General features: G+C 44.2%; 2 protein-coding genes across 3 annotated transcripts in view; one reads left to right on the top strand and one right to left on the bottom strand.

Annotated features, from left to right (window-relative positions):
- UBA52 (ubiquitin A-52 residue ribosomal protein fusion product 1) overlaps positions 1-16,772 on the top strand; it is a 196,724-nt gene that overhangs the window by 157,102 nt on the left and 22,850 nt on the right. The gene's annotated exons all lie outside the window — the stretch shown is intronic.
- ELL (elongation factor for RNA polymerase II) overlaps positions 1-16,772 on the bottom strand; it is a 50,189-nt gene that overhangs the window by 21,241 nt on the left and 12,176 nt on the right. For both annotated transcript variants that reach the window (XM_066336174.1, XM_066336175.1), the window contains exon 2: positions 4,798-4,845. In XM_066336174.1, coding sequence (XP_066192271.1) covers positions 4,798-4,845 — 48 coding nt within the window. The remainder of the gene's footprint in view (positions 1-4,797; positions 4,846-16,772) is intronic.

The raw sequence follows: 16,772 nt of genomic DNA, 5'->3' as shown, positions 1-16,772 counted from the left end.
TCAGGGAAGCCCAGGCTGAGGGGAGTCCATTCTCCCCCAGCCAGGATGCTCTGAGGTGTTTTTGTAACAAGGAAAGCACCTGGGTTATTGCACAGAGAACTCGAGTCATCCCCACTGTGTGCAGGGGGAAGGAAAAGGTAACAGAGGGAAAGAGCAGCTGAAGATGGAGATGAGAGAACAGAGCTGCCTCAAACAGAGCCCACCACCACCTTGTTCTAGGAATCTGACCCAATTCTACTGATTCAGGCTCAAAACAGACGAGCTGCCACTGTTTATGTTCAATGTAAAACACTGGAGGCTCGTTTCTTTAGAATTACTGATCCAGCACTAAACATAGCACAGGCCAGGTCACTAGGTAGCATGCTTATTCTTTTTTAAGGAATTATAATTCCATAACAAGATTTCATGGCTCACAGTAGAGTGTGACGCTGCTGCTAAATTAAATATTTAATCAAGCATTAAGTGTGCTCCACAGACAACTCCACAGCCATCCTGCATTGTTGTTTTTTTTTTTCACCCCCCTCCACAACCATTCATTTTTCAAAAGGGAAACTGTCTCCCCTCTGCCTCCAGGATCCAACATAAATGTCAGCATCTGAGCTCTACTATCACATCAATATTTGATAATTAAGATGGCTTCCAGAAGCTGAGACAGAAGGAACACCAGCTCCAGCCTATTTTAGGCCAGGCTTTTACCACACGGATTTATATTTACCCAGATTGCCACATCTACGCAGCAAACACACGCTGCCAGGAGCCAGCCCGTGGCATCCACACATGACTGTGCTGGGCCAGGAGGGCTTTTGGGTGGTTTCCTTCAGACCTCAGATGTCTCCAGCAGCCTGGAAAACCCAGGGATCTGTGTCCCTCTGCTAAACCACAGGGATGTTCTCAGAGGCAGCGAGAAGCTCTTGAGCCGAGCCCGTGCATTTCCCTGCCCTCAAACAGAGCTCCCTTCTTCCAAAAACAAGCCCAGAAACCCAGACTTGAGCCTTCCTTTATACAGGAGGACAAAGTTATCCTCAGGATCCAGGTCTGAAAATACTGAGAGCAGATTTTTTTTTTTTTTGGGGTGCTGCTGGACCCTTCCCTGAGCAGCCCCATTATCTCCCGTGCCAAACGTGCGCCGAGCTCTTTTAATCTTTGCTGGCATCCTCTGCCCCCACCCAGGCAGGGGAAGAAAATTCCCTTCTGCTTTACCAGAACAGGCACAAAGGCAGAGTTATGCAAGCAGCAGACTGGGAAGGCAGGGGGTGGATTTTGCAGCTGGAAATTTGGTGGGAATGGGAAGAAAAGGAAAATCCAACGGGGCTTCCAGAGGGATGGAGCCGTGTGCTGCACCTGAGCCCGGAAAATAAAACCTGCAGGATTGTCCCAATCCACACCTCCACACACTCCAACAACTCTCTCCTCGCTCCTGCTTTACCACTGGAAAAACCAGCTGCTCCAAAAGCCCCGATTTTGGATTTTTGTAGGGTTTTTGCAGCATTTCCCAGGGGCTGTACAATGAGGCAGAGTCACTTTGGTACTGAAAAGTGTCTCACGTGCAAGCCGGCCGTTATCTAGGAATTATTTTTAGCTGAAAACAGAAGGTTTCTCAAGCCACCCAAATCAGCATGGTGACTGCTTTGAGGGAGCCCTAATTTTGGTGCTGGGTATTGCACCAGTAACCAGAGACACTTAAAAATAGCTTTGGTACAGATGTGACTTCTGTTTTCTTCTTTCAAGTAACATTCATCTGTGGACGGCTCGCTCTGAACAGAGATTTCACCTCCCTCTGTTTAACACCAAAACTTCATCCCAAGAAACAGGGGAAATGTTATTTTCCAATCATAAAGCAAAGAGGGGTTTTGCTCTCAACAGTCATCTGTAAAATGCTGCACAACACACGTGGGGTTGGCACCTGAAGGGCATATTTTTTTCCCCCACCCTCAGTTCAATTCTGTCCTTGCTCTCACCACCCCAACGAGCACCTGCAAATTTCAGCCAGCCTAAGCTCTGATGCTGCATGTCTTTTTACCAAAATAGAAACATTTTCAGTATTTTCTAGCACAGTTCTGCACACCATTTGTAATGCTGTGGTACTCCAGCTGTTAAATTTTAATTTATGTGCACACTGGAATGAGCACAATGCTCAAAACTCCATAAAAACTTACAAAACTATCCAAGAAAATCCACGAGGAAAAACTGACAACCAGGAGCTGCTCCTGAGGAATGGTCCCACTTTAGAGGAATGCTCTAGTGAAAAACAACCTGGTTATTACAACTGAAATTCTGATTATTACACAGAATAAAAGCCACTAACAAGAGCAGCATCACTACAGAGAAACACATCCCAAGGCAAAAAAATCCCAGGAGTTTTTCTCAGCTCCTGTGAGATTGGATCCAGAGCAGGATCCAGGCAGGAGAGGTTTTGTCCCTTGTCACTGGAACAGCTGTTTTATTTTGGGCTATAACCACTGACTTCCTCCTTCCTGCTGCCACCTTGCTGACCCTGATTCCCAACAATTCCCTTCCCTGGTTAATTAGTGGCTCAAACGTGGAAGTTTCTTCTTCTGTGTATTAGAAACTGAAAGTATCCTTGACAGCTTTTAGAGTAACACTGGAACAGGTAAAAACACATGGGGCACAGCAATTTCAAGGCTTCTAGAGAATTCAATTCAAGAAGCAGCAGTTTGTTTAAATTCTTATTTTATGTCCTGCCTCCTCCTAAATCCATCAAGTGAAGCTCTTCCCTCTTGAGGAAGAAATACTTGCACAGAAAATCCCCACTATTAAAACCTCCCTGCTTTAAATCACCCTGACACTTGGGCTATGCACAAACTTCCCACCCCAAAAAAGTTACTGGGATTCTCCACAGCTGCATTTTTTTTTTTTGGGGGGGGGGAAGCAAAATAGGAAAGCAACAAATTGGGGAATTGAGGAAGAGCAAAAAGAATTATTTAAAAAGTGAAACAGCTCAACAAATATGTTTTCATGCCATCATCTGAATGTGGGAGCCTGGTGAATTCCTGGAATTATCCCTTCAGCCCAACTGATGGAGGATCCCTCGAAAGCATTTCAAGCCTCAGCTCCTTAAAAAAAAAAAGCAGGAGAATCCTGACATGCAGAGTCCTACCCTTAAAAGCAGATGGTTCCCCAGCTGCCAGCTCCTTGTCATACCCAGGAAAAATAATAATGAAGGGACAAAGAGCTCTTTCTGTGAGCTCCCATGGAGCTGCAGCTCTCTTCAAAGCTCTACCTTTGGCCTTTTCCTCGTCAGTGCCATTAATTAAGAGCTGAGGAGGAGCAGGCAGAGGTCAGCTCTGGCTGCCACCTCCTCCCTCCAAGCCCAGCCCAGTTCTCCTGCTCCTTCTCCATGGAGTGACACTGCAGGTGCCAGGCAGCTCTTCCACCAGCAGCTCACCGCTGGGAGTTCAGGGCTCAAACAGAATTAACTCCTTTATTGTGCTGTATTTTCAATTTCTAGAAGCAGTTGTAACATTTGAAAATATTCTTCATTATCCTCAGAAATTGATATTTTTTGTTAATCCTTGTCCATGCCAGATCCAGGTGGAACTCACCACGAGCAAAGGTTCAGGGCAGAGGAGCATTTTAAGCTCTTTTGATCCCTTTTGCTACATTTCCTTCAAGGAAAAGAAACCATTCAGAGGAGGCATTTCCAAAGCTTTACAGGAAAAATCGGGTGTAGACCCTCCTTCCAAAGGGAAAAGAAAGCATTCCCAGTGTTTTCAGCTTCTTTATTCCATGAGCCAAGCTCATCAATTAAAGACAAATTTTCCTGCTCATTTCTGATGGTGCCCAACTGCAGTGGCAGATTTTGATCTCAACTTTCACGCTGAGATTTCGGGGAAGTTTAAGTCTAAACAAAGTTAAAAAAACCTGGAAATTGCTCTTTTCTTTATTTCCCAAGACAAGAAGGTTTGTATTTTCCTTCTTCACTTACAATAACAATCATGTCTTTCCTGCTGCATTTTCTATGTACAGTTAGGGGGAATAATATCACAAAGTAGGATGTGGGGCAAGGACAATGTGCTGGGTTTAATGTCTACTCAATCCAAGCCTTTTTGAAAGTTTTAACGTGCCAGTGCACCAAAAAAAAAAAAAATTTAAAAAATCAGAAGTTACAGCTAAATTCAGATTCTTGAAAAAAAAAATTAAAAAAAATTAAATTCCCCTTCTTTATGCAGAGACTAAAGTTAAACACAGGCTTTTTTAAGAAATAAAAGGTATCTAAATGACATTTTTTTTCAAGTTCACTGAAGGGCTGCATTGCTTTACCAGAAACACCACCACGTAAATCTCAACGTTGTCAGCAACTGGCATGACAAAATGGTTCAAGGGGCTAAAAATATCCCAGAGTTCTGTCATCGGAACACAAGTTGGGGAAGTAAAACTCCTAAATCTAAAATAACTCCTGGTGCTTCACAGAACTGCAGTTACATCAAATAAACCTCTCCAGGGCTCTCAGTCTCCAAGCTCTGCTGCTGGAAGGAATTGGGACCCCAAAAAAAAACCAAAAAAAGTGTTGCAGTGAGTTTTTTAGCATGTTTTTTTTTTGGGATACAGGTGAGGAGTCCATGGATTTCTGCATCCTTTCCTTTTCCCTCTTCCACCCAAGAGCCTCATAAATCTGAATTTCCCCATGGATTGAACAAGGTTAGGAAATAAAGAAGAGGGAGAAGGGTTTTAGAGAGAGAGAGAGAATCCATGAGCAAATCTCCCATTTTCAGAGCTGGAGCAGCCCAAATTCCTCAATCCCATTAAATGGAAAGAACTTTTCAGGGACAAACTTACCCCTTGGCTTCCTTGAAACTGGATGACTGGTTTTGACGTCACAGCATCCTACAAAAACACAAGTGGAAAACCAAAAATTACCTCAGAGAAGTTCTAAGCTCCAAAATTCGCTGCCAAGCCACGCTCAAACTTGATTTTTCATCTGGATTTTTTTTTTTTTTCCAAAGGGAAAGGTCAGGGAAATGTGTATTTCAAGTCAGAAAACAACACGCACAAAAAAATAATTCCTTAAAAAGTGATTTGTAGCAGGAAAAGGGACAAACTCAGGCCACCCTTAGCTCAAGGAGAGGAGCAGCTCAGAGGTGACACCTGGTTCCTCCCAAACCCTCCACCACATTTTGGGCACAGAACAGCTCACTTCAGTGCTTATGTAAGTTTGGAGTTAAAAAATGGACACTTGAGGGGAAAATTTATTCCAGTTCTCAGCCTGAGAGGACGCAAAGGGAATTTTTTCCAAGAGAAAGCTGGCAATCCTTTGGAAAAGCAAACTGCAGCTCCGTTGCAAAATCCTCTTGTTACGTTGCCTGTTTCAACAGTTGGCCTCTTCCTCCAGGTTCAGTGCCTTAAAAAACTTTAATACATTTTAAAAATTGTATTCCTGTGACTCTAAAAGTGCTCAATTTCAGCCTTTGGGCCTCGCTGTCGTTTTAGAGATCTCAAGGATTTCTCAGTTCCAAGTCTCTCACCTGAGGTTTTAACCCAAGAAATAAAATCACAGACCCAACCCGAGTCACATTGAGTTTGGATTTCTCCAATTCCAGCAGAATTGAGGCTGTGGATGTTTTATTCCCTAAATCACACAAAGCATTCCAAGATGGGAATTGTGCTCCATGGGGCTCGTGGGACCCTCACTGTGAAGCTTTCCAAAGGGAGAGCAGAATTTATAAACAGGTTGAATGTATCATTTATAAGTGAAAATGTTATGGGAGACACATTTCCATGGGAAAACCACCAGGAATTTGGGAGAACGAGCCCAAAAACATGAGTTGTATCGTGCTGTTTGTGTCACCCAGTTTCCAATGGATTAGAGAAACAGATAATTAAACTTTAGCAGCAAAGAGAGTTATTAAACAGCTTGAAATCCATGGAGTTAACCATCCCTCATAAAATTTTTCCAGCCCAGCAGTGAAGAAGCTCAGCCACGACATCAACAGAAAAAAAACCTGATAAATCCACCAGCAAAGTAAAATAAAATAAAATAAAATAAAATAAAATATATAAATCCCTTTTAGCCCAGAAAAACCTAAGAAAACTTGGATGCATAAACCCAGCCCAAGACAAAGAGTCTGAGCCTGTGCAGAGCCCATCCAATGGGATTTCCCAGATCTGAAATCACACCCAGGATCATTACAGGACATTCCCGACGCTGAGCAAAGCAGGAACATGCTCAGAGCTGACAGCACTCCCTGAGCACTGGATAAGGAATTTTATAGACCCAGAACAACCTTTAGAAAGCACCAATAAACAGCATCTTGCTCTTGGTACAGAGATCACTGAATTCCTCGAGTGCCACGACACTGCATTCCACAGCACACTGTTCATGGACAGCCTGGCCAGCTTTTTGTTCCCCGTGTCCAGAAATTCATAGGAACATACTTGAGCAAACAAGCATTTGAAACATGAAAAAAATCTGGATTTAAGAAAGAAAAAAAAAAAACAAACAAAAAAAAAAACCACCAAACCAAATCAACTCATGTGGTTCTTGTACAGCAAATTACAGATTTGGGATGTTCTGCTCTTGGGTCTGGAAAGTTGTTTAAGAGGAATAAAAAGGGGGTAAAGGAGGATGGAAGTGGAATTAAGGAGGCAGGAACAAAAGTCCTGATGCACAGCTCAGACACGGTTTAATTACAGAACTTATAAATCCCACAGTCTACAAATAAACTGGTTTGAAGTTAAGTGGGTAATATCAGCTTCATGCAAGTTAAATGGCAAACTGAGCTGTATCTCCCAAAGCTCTGTCTGTGATCCCTGTGCAGGAATATCCCTGCCAGGCTCCAGAAGGGATCCCAGGGAGCAGCTGGATTTGGATGGACACTGCATCATCCCAGTTCCCTCCTGAGGCAGGGAAGAGGAAGATTTTTGACATCTCAGCATCCCTGAGCCTCCAGAGGCATCACTCCCCTGGTGCCAAATCCCTTGGCTACAGCTCCTTCAGGGAAGGGGAGAACACACTGCACACCCTACACTAATTAAGGATGTGACACTAAGTACCTTTATGAGATGAAATTAAATCCCTGCATGGACACCTTCATTCAGAATAAAAGAGAGAACAGATGCAGTGACGTGAAACCAAATTAAAACCACGTTTTTCCCTTTATACCTTCATTCAGATGAGTTCCCTTGGAGGGGACAACCCCAAATTATCAGTTTTTTCTGCCCTTTCTAAAATCCCCCTGTCCTTTTCTGAAGGGTCACCTGAGTCACTGAATTCCTCTTCCCTAGTGATGCCATGACTGAACTTCCTGCCCTGCAGTTCCTAGAAATGCCATTCCCTGCCTTTCTGAGTGGGAACAAGGTTTTTCCCTCAGTCTTTCCAGTTAAACCAAGACATTTCCTCAGCCCTGGATGCACTAAAGCCTTGGCAAATCAAAGATGCTGATGAAACCTCATCTTGGTGCTCAAACGTGAGGAGAACGAGGAGATTTGTCCAAGCAAAGGGACACAAAACTTCATCTCCTCCAATGAATTCCAGCTTTATCCCTCCAGGAGACTCTCTGGGTTTCAAACCAGCAGCTGGAAGCTGATGAGAAGATAAAAATCTAAGGAGGAAAAAAAAGCACAGTTCAGGTGCTGCTGCCAGGTCCCAGATATTCGTCCCTGCAGCTCATCCATGAGGATGACAGGGCTGGAGAGGTCCAAAGAGGCACAATTCCTGGGATCTGTGGGATCAGGGAATAAATACAGGGGAAGGAGCACAATTCCTGGGATCTCTGGGATTAGGGAATACAGGGGAAGGAACACAAATCCTGGGATGTGTGGGATTAGGGAATACAGGGGAAGGAGCACAAATCCTGGGATGTGTGGGATTAGGGAATACAGGGGAAGGAGCACAAATCCTGGGATCTGTGGGATTAGGAACATGCAGGGGAAGGAACACAAATCCTGGGATGTTTGGGATTAGGGAATACAGGGGAAGGAGCACAATTCCTGGATCTGTGAGACCAGGAACATGCAGAAAGGAACAGAAATCCTGGGATGTGTGGGAACACATGGGAAGGAACACAATTCCTGGGACCACACAAGAACCTGCAGTTTCCAGAGGCAGCAAAGCCCCTTCAAACACACCTCAAGATGCAGGAATTCCATTCCTGTGCCACGGCTCCAGCTGAAGGTTGGCAGAACATTCCTGCAGCTCCAAAAGCTCTGCAGGAATAACTCCCAAAGGAATGTCCAAACCCACAGCTGCACCTCTGAGACCTACCCAAACTGGAATTACCAGCTCCAGCCTCTCCACCTGACTGGAGAACAGACCCTCAGAAAGAGCCTGGATGCATCCACTCCATAAAATTTCTTTTTTTTTTTTTTTTCCCTTTGCCATCTGGAAAGAGAACTTCCACATGCCCATGTCCAGTTCCCTGCTTCCCACAGCTCCTGCTGGATTCCCTGGGAATGATGGAAAAATAATAAAACCCTTAAAAGCTCTGCTCTGGGATGCCAACTTGAATAAAACCTCACAGACCCAAGTGTTTTTTAGTCAGTCCTCCACATACCATAAGATTATTTCAAAAGTCACGAGATTCAACCAGAAAAAACCCCAAAACTCATCCCCCAAAGCTCCCACAGGATATTTGGCTTTTATTAGCACAGTATTATGCTCATCCTCTAGTTTCCCCAGGCTAGAGGAGAGCAAGAAACCCTAAAAAGAGACTCTGAAAGCTCACAGAGATGGTGGCAACACACAAACAGCTCCTCACACTTAAATATTCCAGGCCTGGCACGTGGACAGTGAGGAAAAGAGCAGGAAGGACAAGAAAATGTCAATAAAATAGGGAAGAATTGAATGCAAACCTAAGGAAGTGTTTTATCAGGGCTGATTGAAGCTGGCAGAAGGTTTTAAACACCTTCAGTGGAAAAGCTGGATGGGATGTTCCCAGGCAGGATCAGAAAGGACACTGGAAATCCTCAGGTCAAGGAGCCAGCTGGAAGCCTCTCTGTTTCTTCAGGGAAATACAGATAATTAAAGAAGACATCATTTTGGGAAGTTCTCTCATGTATTTACTGGAATTTATACTGCAGGCTGGGCTCTATGGCAAAAATATTTGCTTAAATTTAGTATCTTTGTGTTTGTGTCTTGTGTTGGATGTTCAGAGTCACCAGTGCCCAGAGTGCAACTGAAAATTACCCTTATTTCTGTTGGAACAAGAGGATTATTTTCTGAATTTAAAGCTTCTTACAAACAGTTAAAATTAGCAGCGAGAATCCCAAGAAATATACAGAGCAACAATAAAATCCTGCTGACCAAGGCTGGCATTAATGGGATGTTTCCAACCCATTTCCAACCCCATCGTGTGCAATTCCAGGTAAAAGCAGTGCCCAGGTAAAGCTGCTGCACCTCAGGAAGCAGTTCCCAAAATGGGAACCACCAGAAATCGCTGAAAAAGCACAAATTTCAGATTCTGCAATGCCCCAAACTCCAAGTTCCTCTTTAATTCTTGGCTTATGACTGGTTTATGCTGCTTTAGCCCACACAGCAAAGCCCAAATATAGGCAAGGCTCCTTGCCCTGCTTCCTCTGGCTTCCCAAACTGGGCCAAGGGTGGCATCAAAAGGTCCCAGCCCAGGAGAATCCTCAGTTTAAACACACCTGGATACCTGGGAAAAACTCCGAGCTGCACAGCTTCTCCTTGCCATTAATATTTTTGTTTTAAACACCACCTCCCCCCAAAGGGCTGGCAAAAGCAAACCAGAGTCCAAAGGCACAGCAGATCCAGCCTGGCCCTGGCTGGGACACGCTCCCAGGAGACACCAGCCAGTCCCTGAGTTCATTAGCAGCAAGAAACACGAATCCCACGGGGAAGGGATACCCCGGAATAGAAGCCAGAGCTCCAAGTGAGGCTGGGTGTGGAGGTTGCTGCCCATCAATTAGCCCGAGGTGGCCCAGGAGAGAGCCACTGAGGCTCCCAGGACATTCCCCTACCCCAAGGCTTGTGTTTACCTCCTCCCAGAAACTCAGCAGCCCAAAAAAAGCCTCCTGAATATTCCCTCTTTTTTTTTTTTTTTTTTTTATTAATGTCCCACCTATTACTTAGGAATTAAAACACTCTGCAACACAATTTCCCTCTGCAATTTGAGGCCTCCCAAGGATCCTGTTTGAAGTTGAGCACAGATGGGATGTGACTAGAAAAATCACAGTTTTGCTACTCAAATCCAACGTTCTCGTGGAAAGAGCCTTGGGAATTCCATGTAAATCCACCACCTTTTGAGGATTTCCACCCCAGAGAGGTGCCAGGTGAGGCACAGGGATGCTGCTGGTGGATTTAGGATTCACCTACAGCTTTTCCAGGGATGCTGCTGGGATCCTGCAAACCCCAGGGAGCAGAGCAGGGTGTGCCAGGAATTCCTCAGGCAGCAATTCCCAAATGAGCCCCTGGACACCTCTCTGCTCGCTCCTCCCCTCCAGGATTAGTAAAGATAATCCCATTTATCACCCTGATGATGAAAAAGTTACAGATCCCCCCAAATTTTTCCTCTCCTCCACATTTAAATGAATTTATTTTGGGCAGAACCCTCAAGCTTTTAACACAAATAATTATTAAAAAGGTGCTTTTGATGAAGGTTTAAGAGCTGGACTCTCACCAATTACTCTGAACTGCAGTTTGTATTTATTATCATTTATCATTTGCCTAATAGATGTTAATGGACACATTATCACCATAATATTAAAGCACCTACAAATCCTGCCCAGAAGAACAAGCAGCAATAAAATGCTCAAAAGCTTTTATGTCAGCCAAAATGCTACGCTGTACATTTGAAAGTTTTTAATTGCTAAACTGCAAAAGGCACACAGGCTTCTTTGGGTATAATTGCATCATTTAAAGTGGGCTGTTACAGCACAAATGTTGCTTCCTCAGTGGTTTAATTTTCCAGAGTTAAAAATCGAGTGTGCTTCTATAAGACAGAAAATAAAGGAGTTTATAAAGTGTCAGCTCAAAAAAAAAAAAAACCCTAAACTTAAACTTAAAGGATTTCATTCACCATTCCGAGCTCCTTAAAGTTACAGAATTTCATTCTCCATCCCCAGCTCCTCAAAGTTACAGAATTTCACCATTCCCAGCTCCAAAGTTACAGAATTTCACCATTCCCAGCTCCAGAGTTACAGAATTTCACCATTCCCAGCTCCTCAGAGTTACAGAATTTCACCATTCTAACAAAATCACCGATTTTACCAGGCAGCATCAGGAGCAGGCTTTGACCTCACTGCACACTGAGCATCTCAGCTGCCACCCCACTCCAAATGCAGAAAAAACTCTACCTTTGTGTCAAGTTTAGAGAGTTAAGACACATGATTAAGTTAAAAACCAAACTGTGGCCTAATGGAAATGCTTTGTCCTGCCCTGTCCAGCAGAAAGCCAGGCCCTAAATGGACAATAGGCTGTATCAGCAAAGCAGAGAGCAATTAAAACTCCAGTGTCATCAAGATGTCACCCCACAGGCACGAGAGCTGAGCCAGCCGTGCAGCCTGTTCTCTCCCGCATGCCTGGAGCTTCTGAGCTCAGCTAATCCAGGGAAAAAAGCTCCTCCTGAATAAAATGCAGCGTGTTTGTTGGGTCCCTGCTGCAGAATTTGATTTGGGGACTCAAAACTGAGCCGACTGAGCTGGGCAGGGGTGAGACAGCCCCATTCCTGCAGTGCCAGAGCTCCTCCAGGCAGGGAGATGGAATTGTGGCCCAGGAACCCCACAGCTCCCCAAACTCCCACCCCAAAACCTCAGGACAAGGGATGGAGGTGGAGCCTCTCCAGTCTCAGCGACAGGCTGCAGCACATGGTGATTTTTGACAGATTCCCACTGGCTTTTTCATGGAATTATGGAATGGATTGGGTTGGAAAGGACCTTAAACCCCACCCAGTTCCACCCCCAGCCACGGGCAGGGACACTGCCACTATTCCAGATTGCCCAAACCCAGTAAAACTTCTTTTTTTTTTTTCAGTTTGGTAACTCCAAGTAAAACTTTTCAATGCTTCGAAGGAATCTTTGCCTTTTTTTTTCTTTTTTTTTGTATTTGCCAAAAAATAAAGCTTTCAACTCCCAAAGAACAGATAACTCTGACACAGTCTGATCCTCTCAGAGCACAAACCTTGGGAAAGGAGCTCCAGCTCCCTGCACACCCCAAAAAATCCCAGAACAAACCCCACGGCTCCCGAGCACTGGGGCAGGATGTTTGGGCAGCACAAGGTGCAGTAGTTTTCCACGAGGAAGGAAAAGCTGGGCACAGAGGCAATTTAGGCAATGCCTTTCAGGAAGAAAAATTAAAAGGAGGCTCAAATCCTTAGAGAAATAATTAAAGTATTGTGAATTGGTATGGAGTTTACTCAGCCCACGGTGGAGGAGAGTTTGTTTGGCTGGAGCAGAGCCTGGCTCTGGCAAACAGAGCAGCTCCATCCACTGGGCTGAGCCTTTCCCAAGAGCAGGAACCACCAAATGCCTTTTCCTGCAGCCTCTGCTCCCAAATTTCTATGGGAGAAGCAGCGAGGAACCTTTTCATGAGCACAGAGATGGACAGGGATTTGCTCTGCAGTAAATATGAACACCCTGAAATGGCTGCAGGGAGGAAATGCTCTGTCTCCAAAGAAAATTCCAGCTTGCTTTATGCAGAGCAGGCACTGAAGAGTTAAATCCACCTGTCTGCAGGGAAAGGATGGGGACAGAAACAAGATACAGGCTCATTTCAAGAGCTACAACATTTTTACTCCCTTTGGAATGTCACTGTATCCATTGCTGCTTCCTGGACACCCAACTTATTTCACTGCTGGAGGGGATCTGGGGGATCTGTCTGGCTGAAGATGGAAAGCAGAGGAAAAACCACCCCAAAAACAGAGGGGATTCCAAATCCAGCCCCAAAACACAAGAGCTTCAAACCCACCCCAAAACCAGAGTGGTCCAAGGCTGAAGGAGGGTGGCAAGAAAGAAGAAAAGATCCAAGTGGCTTTGTGGCTCCCAATTAACTCCAGATCTCAGGAGCAGAGGCAGGAGCTGGTCTCCTGTGGGAATCCAACTTTGGAGACTCTGGGCACGTTTCCCAATGGGACAGTTCTCCTTTTTTTTTTTTTTTTTTAACTTGATGTTTTTTCCCCTCTCTCTGCTTTCCCTCGGAGTTAAGGCAGACCTGCTCATTAAGGAGAGCAATAATCATCAAGTCTCATCAGCGGGCTGCCACAAGGGCTGTAATGATGATTATCTGCAGTTTAATCATGACAAACTCCCACCAATCTCACTATTAACAAGATGGGGCTGCTCAGGGAGGGTTTGTCAGAGGACCAGGAGCCAACTCCCACGACTTCCAAAGGCTTTTGGAAAGGAAAAAAAAAAAGCTCCTTTGCATCTCTGTGCAGCTCCCAGTGTTTAGAACTGATCAAAGCAGTGAAAATTCAATTAAAAATATCTATAAGGAGAGAATTACTAAGTCACAGCACACGGTGCCCGTTTTTTTACTGTAATAACCCAGGAGTTTCCTTCCTGCAAGTCAAAAAAAAAAAAAAAACAAAAAAAAACCCTCCCAGTTTTGATACAATTACTGCATCTCCCTGAAAAGGAAGTTTCATTTTGTGTGAGTGGATTTTCTACATCCGTTACCAGCTCCAGAAGGGGTTCCAGACACTGAGAACCAGCAGCCCTCAAAGCTTTTTTCATCTTATCACTCAGGGCTGCATTCTTGGGTCAAAACTGTCCATTCAAACACCTTCACCTTTATTTCAGTTGTGTCCTGGTCTCCCTGAGACAGAGGCTTGAGGAATCCTTTTTCCTTTTCCACAAACACGCCAGAAATCAGCAAAATGCTGCACTAACTCTTCTTTTTATCACCCTTTTTTTTTTTTTCCTGAAGGGATTTTTCTCCTCTAACTCCGACTAAAGGCAATACAAGGTAAAAGTGGGAAAGCATAAAACAAGTTGCAACAACATTTCCCCAAGCTCTCTCCTCCAAAGATAATGCTGTGCTGGCAAATTCATTGCAGAGGAAAAAAAAAAAACAAAACCAAAAAAACCCAATCAAGTACAAACCCAGAAATAAGTCCTATTGTTTTATGACTTGCAACTCATTTGAGGAAGAGTTAAATGAACAAATCCCAAAGCTCACCCCTTATTAAAAGTAGCAAATCTAGAGTAGGTTGCTTATACAGGTTGAAATAAAATGAATTTTGATTTTAAGTCTGCTCACATGGCCTGAATCTGTCCCTCTCTCACAGAGCAGCACTGCCTGCCTCTGAGCAGTTACACTAAATTAAAGACAGGGTAGAAAAAAGGAAGGTAAATATTGGTATTTCTAAAGTGCAGGCAAAGGAAAGCAAACCCTTAGATTTGTTTTTCAAACACGTGGATTTGCTTTGAAGCAAAGTTTTCAACAAAAAAAACAGTATTGAAGAATGAAGCTTCCTGTTCTGCCTCCCTATACTGGAAATATTAATAATATTAAGTATATTATTACATATTCCTTTAACTGTAATATTAAATATAATATTAAGTGTTCCTCTAAGAGCAGTCCAGTAGCTGCAGCATCTGCACACATTTGCATTGCAATTCAGAGAGATCTCAGCCTGGCAAGAATCCCACTAAGACATCCATGCCCAAAATTCCCTGGGTAATCATCTCTTGCATGCAACACTGCTTGTTTTTGCAGCAGCATTTTATTGCAGTTATCAGATGATCCTCTGTTAAATTGGGAAAGGACCGAGAGAGGAGAAAAAAAAAACCAAACCACTACAACAACAAAATTGGCAGAAAGAATCTGAATCACCCAAAATTCTCAACTCTGCTAAAGGTGACCAGCAGTGCTGGTTTTCCCTGGAGGGTTCACTCCTTATGAGCCAAGATTTCAGAGGGGTCAGATGTTCTCAGATTAATATTTTAAGAGTCATTCCTGTCGAATAAAACACCTTGAATGAAGCTTTCTGCGCTTTCTCTGGCAGAAGAGGGAAGTTTGCTGATTTTGAGGTGCTGGAGATGTGGCCACCTCTGCAACAACCCCCAAAATCCTTGTGGAAATCCCAAAAAAACCCCAAATTTCCACTGTGGGAATGGCTTGGCTGGCTCCTGTCCCTCTTGGAGAAAGCACTTTTCCCTGATTTTAGCCTTTCTGAAGCAATGCAGCAATACAAGTTTTGGGGCTCAGAGGCTAAAACAATTAAAAACCTTTTCCAGTAAAGCACCAAGTGTCTCTACTACAATTATTTTGCTTTCTGCACTGTACAAAACCCCCTCAAGTGCCAGAAGAAAACGTTTCCCAAATTAACACAGAAAAGTGTGTCACGATAGCACATCTTCACTCCCCCTCATCCCCATCATGGATAAATAAAGCTTCCAGGACTGATTAAGACTCCCAAGCTCCTCCATCTGAGGCTGAGGGCCACACAAGTGATGGGAAGTGACTACAGAGCCACATTTAGGGATTTGTTCCACTGGCTCCCCCCTCCCCTAGAAATTTTTCCTTAAATAAACCAGTGCAAACTCCCCAACCTGTCAAACACAGGTAATTTTACCCAGATGGAAAGTAAGAGCTGGATCACACTGGTACCTGCAAATGAGGGCTCCTCAAATCCCAGGAAAATGCCCTGAGTTGGAAGGGATTCCTCACAAGGAATTCCAGTCCTGGCCCTGCACAGACACCTCAACAATCCCACCCTGTGCCTGGATTGGGATCCTTGAAAACAGCCACAGAGCAGCAGGAGACACATGAAAGAAGAAAATTAAAGTGTATTAAAAGCAGTTTAACAAACAAGTTGGAAGAAAAAAAAAAAAACTTTTCAGAGGCAACAGCTCAGGCAGAATTTTCAAATCACAAATTTTAAGTTAGACTGAAAAGCAAGGATTCATTTAAATCCCATTTATGCCAGAATTCCCAAGTATTCCAACACTGGCTGCAAGTCTGCCCAAGAGAAGGGAAGAAGGATACTCTGGAATCACACCAGGTGGACTTCACTGAACACTGAGGCACCTCAGCTCAGACTTCAAGCACCATTCCAAGAATAGTTTTATAAAAACTCTGAATGGCTCCAGTCAGCTACGAGTCAGTTAAAAATAAATCTCTCTGATGCCTTCCAATATACCTGCACTGCTGTGCTCCTGGCCAATCTGTGCGTTTCCAATTATTGCTATTGTTTTTAAGCTATTTTTCTTTCACCCATCAGGTTAAAAAGCCACACGGGCACAAAGAGAAGCTGGCTAATTACAGCTCCAAACCTGCCAGCAAATGGACACTTCAGGGAGAGCTGGTGGAAAAATCTGTCACTTTGGCACCTCCAGCATTACATGCAACAACAACAACAAAAAAGAGATAATTCACCTTTTCAGCCCTGATCAAGGTAAGATGGCTTTTACAGCCAAGATGTTATTTGGAGCAGTTTTTACTGTGTCAGGCTGAGACACTGAATACGTGAAAATTAAAGCGAGCCATTAAACGCTGCAACACTGGGTTACAACTTATAAAACAGGAACAGTGAAATATCAGGAGCTGACGGTTGTTCCTGACCTAGTTTTTCACTGGAGAACACTCAAAGAGCCGAAAAGACCGAGGCGAGGCTGAAGGTGCTGAAATTCCAGTAGTGCTGGGGAACAGGATTACAGGAAAAAGCCTTCAGACATTCAAAGGACTGAGGGAGTGTCACTGAGAACAGGGAGGTTCAATGGCAAGTGACATCCTGGGGAGCAGGAGGGGACAGGAAAGGCTTTAGCCAGGTGGGGATGAAGTCAGAGGTGCTGCAGGATCTCCCCGATGGGGCAAGGTGAGGAGGAGGAGGAGGAGGAGAGAAAAACCTCAAACA

The sequence above is a fragment of the Sylvia atricapilla genome, chromosome 26 (genome assembly GCF_009819655.1).
Source record: "Sylvia atricapilla isolate bSylAtr1 chromosome 26, bSylAtr1.pri, whole genome shotgun sequence".
Classification (NCBI taxonomy): Eukaryota; Metazoa; Chordata; class Aves; order Passeriformes; family Sylviidae; genus Sylvia; species Sylvia atricapilla.
This window is presented reverse-complemented; position numbering and strand designations above follow the sequence as displayed.